This window comes from Triticum aestivum, chromosome 4A (assembly GCF_018294505.1).
Source record: "Triticum aestivum cultivar Chinese Spring chromosome 4A, IWGSC CS RefSeq v2.1, whole genome shotgun sequence".
Lineage (NCBI taxonomy): Eukaryota > Viridiplantae > Streptophyta > Magnoliopsida > Poales > Poaceae > Triticum > Triticum aestivum.
The window spans coordinates 625,533,800-625,541,467 of record NC_057803.1 but is presented as its reverse complement, the minus strand read 5'-3'; the positions used below and the strand labels follow the sequence as shown (position 1 = coordinate 625,541,467).

The 7,668-nt window shown below is 49.5% G+C and overlaps 1 protein-coding gene across 1 annotated transcript; it reads left to right on the top strand.

Moving 5' to 3' along the window:
- The first annotated feature begins 1,544 nt into the window (after nucleotides 1-1,544).
- On the top strand, nucleotides 1,545-7,359 carry LOC123087721 (ATP-dependent zinc metalloprotease FTSH 4, mitochondrial). The gene is made up of 8 exons (XM_044509820.1): nucleotides 1,545-2,480; nucleotides 2,717-2,912; nucleotides 3,111-3,263; nucleotides 3,391-3,867; nucleotides 3,975-4,097; nucleotides 5,409-5,701; nucleotides 5,798-6,274; nucleotides 6,358-7,359. The coding sequence occupies exons 2-8, from the start codon at nucleotides 2,867-2,869 to the stop codon at nucleotides 7,006-7,008; spliced, it is 2,220 nt and encodes a 739-aa protein (XP_044365755.1). The 5' UTR covers nucleotides 1,545-2,480; nucleotides 2,717-2,866; the 3' UTR covers nucleotides 7,009-7,359.
- The last annotated feature ends 309 nt before the right edge of the window (nucleotides 7,360-7,668 follow it).

The following is a 7,668-nucleotide window of genomic DNA, read 5'->3' as shown; positions in this document are numbered from 1 at the left end:
AGTGAAGGCAAGGAGAGATATTCGAGAGAGTGTATGCGCAGCCGCGGTTGTGCGTATATAAAGAGGAGGAGCATTGTATTGTCGGCAGAACGAGATACACTCAGCTACCGCAGCCTCGGATTCCAGCATTGCGTTGTCTCATCACACGCAGCAACTAGACCGCTCTCGGGTGTCGGCAAGAAGCGGAAATCACGCAGGCTGCGGGAATCAGGTTCCAATTTACAAAGCATCTGCGGAAATCACGCGCTGCAGCAGGCCGTCCAAATTAGCGCCGTCAGGTCGCTGTCATAGAAATCAGCGCCGTTGAAATCAGCGCCGTCAGGGCTGTCGAGTCGCATGCGCGCTGCCGCCTCACCCGGTGGCGGCCGGGCCCGCGCCTCGCTTCCCGTGAAGATGCTGTTGTCGGCCTGGGCGCGGCATGGGCAGCAGCGGCCGCCTCAGTCAGTGGCGGCGTGGCCCACCTGGCCTCACCCGTTCCGTTGCACTGTGCCGAATCCGTTGTGCACCGCGCGGCCGCCTCCTGCGGTGGCGGCGGGACCCGCCGCCTCCTGGTGTGGCGGCAGGTGCCACGTGTCGCCTGCCGCACCTGCCGCCACTAGTCAGGGGGTCCTTTTTGACGTTTTTATCTGCAGATAGTCCTTTTTGACAATAGCGTTCGGCAGGGGGTCTTTTTGGACAAAAAAGCATAGCCCACCTTGTCGTCCAAGCATGCGGCGCTATTAACTTGGGAAGAGGCTCGATCTCTGTGCACGTCATGCATGCATGCACGTATATATACACAAACACGTAGTCAACGGCCCTCGTCTCAAGTATAAGTCTACTTGAGAAACACACGATGGTAAACACGGCGTAGCATACAACCACATACACGAGGAAGCTAGAAGGGAAATCAAGCTGCTTCGATCGTGTTCCATCTACAGTACCGTTCCTTCGTTTGAACAACGGTGAAAAAAGCATCGGTCCGATCCAAGAACGTTAACGCGCGCGTCCTCCATGGCAATGGCATGGCGCGCCGCCTTCTCCGCGGCTTGCAAGGTTCGTGTCTCCTCCCTCCTTTTCTTTTCTGTTCTCTTTGTGTTCTTAGCTATGTATACATTTGCGTTCGCCCTTTTTATCACTCGACAATGGCCCGTATCTTTTCTTGTATAGTTTGGAACCTCCGTGTTTGAGAAGAAGGCACGTGAATTTTGTACACACCATGTCACACAGTAAATCATTGTAAATTCAACCAGGGCAGAGTTTTATCAAGTTTATATATAGGAAAAAACAATCAAATAACTATACAATGATAATCACTGTAAAAAAAAGTCTACTTCACCGAATTGTAATAATCAGCAAAAATAACAATTGATTCTTCCCCACAATTCTTCGTCAGCAAAAATAACAATTGATTCTTCCCCACAATTGATTTTGATCGTTGTGGGCTATTGTGCTCGATCTGCCTTCTTCGTCACGAATTCTTTTGTCTTGGTTCATGGCCCGCTTGGAAGGCCCGAAGCCTGTGTAAGGAAAGCGAATGGGCTCCAGGCCGGGCTGGAAAATACTTGTTTCAAGGAAAAAAATAAGTTGGCGACATCCACGACTGCACGCCGACGGCGGGCGCGCCACCGCCGCTCGTCGGCGCGGCGCCCGTTCCCACCCGCGAACTCGTTCCGCACCACCGCAGCGCGTGCTTCTTCGGAGCCCCGGCCGTCGGCTTGGAGTTGCACTTCTCGTCCCGCTTCCCGGCGTCGTCAGCCGACGGGCGCTTCCACGACGGCGGGATGCTCCTCCGGCCCCAGCCTCTGGCGGAAGGCGCGTCGGGCGGGAAGGAAGACGAGCGCGGGAGAGGGTAGGTAGGTCCATGTGCGCTTGCATGAAAATTTCAGGGATCCAGTCTGCGCTCCTGTCGTATTTTGGTCCGGCGGATCTAGGTTGGCAGATGGACGAGTCTGGCATGAATCACTCACTGTGGAGAGACAAAATTGCTTGTGCCTCAGCTCCAGCCATTTGAATATTGAGCATCACTTGTTCGCAGGGGAGTTTGGTTGGTTCTCATATGGGATTCAGTAATTTTACTGAGCTCCCAAGCAGAGCTGTGTTTTCGATTCGTCGTGTGTAGACTGTAGAGAGTCTGGCCTGTGTCTTACTGAAGGTTTGTTCAAGTCCTAAAAGAACACGAGGCCTTGCATTGCGATGGATGGCTAGAGTTCGTCGAGGTTGCCAGGAATTCTTGTATGCATGATGCTGATTCTGCAACTGCAAGAGGCAGTGTCTGCATTTCAGAAAACACACTGAAAGATCGATGCTGCTTTACTGGTTGCTAATTTTCTTTATCCCCTTTTGCTCAACTTATTCTTTGTGTGCCTATGTGTGTGTGTCACAGGCTGCAAGGCATCTTGCGAGGCATCGGCCGGCGAATGCGATTTGCAATGAGATTGTGTCAGCGGCCTCCGTTCCTTCTTTGAGGGCACCTGCTGCAAATACAACTACCAGCGCAGGTATATACGGCTGTTTACACCGCATAAATTGCTGCTTTAATCAGTACACCTATGTGGCAACTGGCAACTAAAAGAAGCCCCACTTAATTGTGCCCAATGTACTATTATTCAACTCATAGACAGATGCTTTGTTTTTCTTCTTCTGTGTAAACTCGATCTTATTACGTTATACGGCAAGTTGGTTGCCCTGTCGCCATGGAGGAAGTCAGTTTCTGATTGGTGCTTAATTAATGCAGGTAGTGTGCTTAGAAACCTACTACAGAGGTACCGATCGACCTCTGCTGGGCAGAGGATACGGGGCGTGCACTCTGGCGCCGCTTCTCTTCGTAGCAACATTTCTAGGAGTTATCCAGAAAAGAGTTATACAAAACTTCAGAACGCAGCCCATGTTACATTCCAACACACCTGCTGCAAATACAACTACTGGTGCAGGTATATATCGATATGCTTATGTGGCAACTGCCAAACTAGTAGTAGCATGACTGAATTGTGCCCGAATATCCTGTTTTCAGTTAGAGAGATGCTTTCTTTTTCCTCTTCTTAGTACAACCTAGATCTTACCATATTCTACACCTTACTGGGTGCCTGTTGCCATGGATTAAGTTTCTGCTTGGTGTTTAATTCATGCAGGCAGTGTGCTTAGAAATCTACAACAGAGGTACCGATCAAGTTTTGTTGGTCAGAGGATACGGGGCATGCACTCCGACACCGCTTCTCTTCCTAAAGAGTTTTATAGGGGTGATACAGAAGGAGTCATGCAGAACATCAAAAGGCTAAGTCAAGGTAACCACCTTTTCTTTCGTCACGTTTACTAATTAATTAGGACTAGTATGTTCCTTTTACAGATGAACGACATGCAATTTGGCTTGACAACTTTTGTGTGCACTGATGGATTCTGTTCTCTATGCAGCAGGAATTTCAAATGCAGCAAGGGAGGAAGGACGTGTGCTTGGTACAGCTAGTGCACCCTATTGCATGGTAGAGAAAGGCCTGCTCGAACAGTCGAGGAAGCAGATGCTGGCGGCGCTGGATGTTCTCATGGGTGGGCGGGTGGCCGAGGAGCTCATGTTCGGAGAGGCAGGGGTCACCACCGGCCCCTCGTCTGATCTCAGCCAGGCGACTCAGCTGGCGACGGACATGGTCACCAAGTATGGCATGAGCAAGCGGGTCGGCCTTGTTTCCTATGACGACAGTGGCCGCGCGGCGGCCATGAGCGGGTCAATGGCGGCCCTGGTCGATGAGGAGGTGAAGGCATTATTGGACAAGGCTTACAGTAACGCGAGAACGATTCTCACGGCCCACAGCAGGGAGCTCCATGCGCTGGCCAACGCCCTCCTGAAGCACGAAACTCTCTCCGGTGACCAGATCAAGAAGATAGTATCAGCAGGTAGATGGTTTTAACTTTTAACTAGTCTTGTTAAAACCTTCTTCACCTGGCCTAACAGTGGAGAGGTAGAAGTTTTGTTTTCTGATGCTTTTGTTGCATGCACATAGAGTACGTACGGTCGTCGATCAAAGGAAGAAGTAGCTGCGCTAGCTTGATCCATCTCGCCGGCCGACACGCCACCACGTATGCGATCTGCATGCATGGCCACCTTTCGACTCGCCTTCTCCAAGGTCCGTCCTTCGCTTCCTTGTCTTTTCGTAGACCATTGTTTCTTTTGTTTTCCAAGAAGAAGATTTTTGTTTCTTTTTGTTTTGCGAATAAATAATCGCTATTGCAGATAGATAGATAGATAGAGAGCGCAATATGTGTAGTTCTTGGACACGTTGTGTCATACAATTTTATCTTTGTGTTTTTCCATGTCTTCACAAGCTTTTTCAATGATGGCGTCTGCAGTTTCTTCGATCCGATATAATTTGTTTGATCGATCGGTGATATTATACTCCATGCGGAATAGAGGAAGTATTAGTTAGTCGGTAAAATTGTACCGATGGACTTGTACTCCCTTCGAAACCGAGAGAGTAATTTAGATGACAACTTTGTCACCGGTTTAATTAAGAGAGTACGAGCTATAAACCCTCAAGAATTATGTTATTGCATTCATGTTTGAAAGATGTTTCTAACACTACCTATATTTTTTGAGGGAAAGCCATCATGACGGTTTTATATTTTATGTGAAAATAAGGATACATCGTTTGATAAGACGCCCACTAGAAAACATAACCCATATTTTCTTGTTTGTTAAAATCAGCAATCAAATTCTGATTTGAAACAGGGGTGCATTTTGTATTATTTTTAAATCGTGCTGTGCCTATACAAACGAGTTTCCTTTTTTATATAAATAAGTCATATTCCTAACATTAAAGGGGGAAATAATAATAAATAAAGAAAACGGATATTCGAACACCGACGGACAACTGTTTTTATTTTTCCCTCGCTCCGCCGTCGCTCGCCAATGACGCGTACAACCCACTCGCCGGCGGCGGAGACGACGGCGTGCGCGCGATTCTCCGGCGAAGGGCAGATCCTCCTCCCCGGGATGCTCCGCCCGACGACTCGCCTTCACCGCAGGGCGAGCGCTGCCGCATCGGGTGAGATGGGGGTGGGGGCAGGGATATTTCCTTTTTACCCGGCGCGAGCCCTCCTCGATTTGGCCCGGTGGATCTAGCTTAGACGACCGGTGGCGGTCGCAGGGATCGAAGGACGCCGGCGGCGCTCTTCGCCGAGTCGCCCGCGAGCTATAAATCGCCGCGTCGACAGAGGCTTCTCGTGTTCGTCTTCTTCTCCCCAAACAAACACTTTATTTACAGAAAAAAATATTGTCTTTACAGGTAATTTCTATATAGTGCAGACCCAAAAATCATGTAGAATCCTGTCACACTTACTCATTAGGACTATTATGTAGTCTTTTATGCCCACATAAATGACATACAATTTGGTTTGACGACTTTTGTGTGCACGGATGGATTCTACTCTCTATACAGGAATTTCAAGTGCGGCAAGGGTGGAAGGACGTGTTCTTGGAACAGCCAGTGCACCCTATTACGTAATAGAGAAAAGCCTACTTAAAAAACAGCTTCTGCGAACCGCCGGAGGCCTTGTAGTTACTGGCGTCGTAATGTGGGCCTTTGAAATGTTGGAGGACATTGATGTTCGTAAGTTTGAAGGTTTGAAAGAAGTGCCTAAGGATTTGAACACCAAGTTAAGTGATGTAAAGGGGGTCGATGAGGCCAAAGCTGAGCTTGAGAACATAGTTCACTACCTACGAAATCCCAGCGTGAGTGTGGCATCGCCATCAACCTGTGTGCAGGTGTTTTAATCCAATATAATTGTTTCTTGATGCTGATTTGTTAAGGTGATACATGCTTTACAGAGATTCAACCGCCTTGGTGGCAAGCTTCCAAAGGGCATTCTGCTTGTGGGCCCACCTGGCACAGGGAAGACCATGTTGGCAAGGGCTGTGGCTGGGGAAGCCGGCGTCCCTTTCTTCGCGTGCAGTGGCAGTGCTTTCGAGGAGTCTTATGTTGGTGTTGGTGCTAAGAGGGTGAGGGAGCTCTTCCGTGCAGCAAAGAAGCGAGCTCCTTGCATAATATTCATCGATGAACTTGATGCCGTTGGTGGGCGCAGAAACGCAGAAGAACCATCGTGGGCAAAGCAGACTCTGAACCAGCTGCTTGTTGAGATGGATGGCTTCAAGCAGAATGAAGGGATCATTGTGGTCGCAGCAACCAACTTCGCTGAGTCGCTAGATGACGCCCTTGTCAGGCCTGGGCGTTTTGACCGTCAAGTTCGTGTTCACCTTCCAGATGTTGTGGGCCGAAAGCAGATCCTCGAGGCTCACATGTCAAAGGTATGCAACACAAGGCACATTTTTACTTTTCGATGTCTCTGGTGCGAGGCTTTGACCTTTTCTCCATGATTTCTTCCATGCAGGTGCAGAAAGGCATTGGTGTGAATGCGCTGACCATCGCGAGGGGGACGCCTGGGTTCTCGGGTGCAGACCTTGCAAATCTAGTGAATGAAGCCGCTCTCAAGGCTTCCAGGGATGGGGCATATGCTGTTAGGATGGATGACCTTGAGTACGCCAAGGACAAGATCATCATGGGCACTGAGCGCAAGTCGGCGGCGATATCTGATCATTCCAAGAAGATGACCGCGTACCATGAGGGTGGGCACGCCCTCGTTGCTATCCTCACGGACGGTGCTGAACCTGTGTACAAGGCATCCATTTTGCCCAGGGGAAATGCTCTCGGCTTGGTGACGCAGATTCCAGGGGAAGACAGCGAGCTCGAAGCATCGAGGAAGCAAATGCTGGCAAGGCTGGATGTCCTCATGGGTGGGCGGGTGGCCGAGGAGCTTATATATGGAGAAGCCGGGATCACGACTGGTGCCTCATCTGACCTAAACCAGGCGACCCAATTGGCGAAAGACATGGTCACCAAGTATGGCATGAGCAAGCGGGTCGGCCTCGTGACCTACAGCGACGACAACGCCGTTAGCGGCGGTGGCAAGACGATGACCATGAGCGGGCCGACGACGGCCCTGGTTGATGAGGAGGTGAAGGCATTGTTGGACAACGCTTAGAACAACGCGAAAACGATTCTCACGAAGCACCGCAAGGAGCACCAAGCGGTAGCGAACGCCCTCCTGGAGCATGGGACTCTCACTGGTGACCAGATCAAGAAACTGGTATTGAAGCGAGGTTTTATGTCTTGACAATTGTCATCAGGATCGGGGAACACCTTCTTCGCCCTGGCAGTGGAGATGCATACATGAAGAAGTGTTGATTTTTTCCTCATACTTCTGTTGCGTGTACACGAAATGTAAAGAGCGATGCGCAGGGTCTGGATTTCCACTGACTTGTGTTTCTCAGGTGTGAAGAGAAACTTGTGCATATTGTGTTCTGAATCAGTGAAACTTGTGCTTTCGATCTTAAACAACATCTGATATTTACTTCTGCTTTGTCTCTTATTCTCTGCTTTTCTGTAGGTCGCTGCTTTTATCCTCTAAGGACGGCCCTACACACTTGCCTCTGTTCAGTTCAAACCACAGTGTATGGGGGCCATAATCTGCTTCTAACATGGAGCCTCAAAAAAAAATGGCAGCTGTACACTCATGTCATGTCATGTGCATGGCTCTTCTCTAACAATTGCTCTCATGCTAATTGACAAATGGGACCATCAGAATTGTTTAGTTGTTAGAGGCTGCCTCTAAGATTAGAGGCAACAGGAAGCTTGGAGGCAA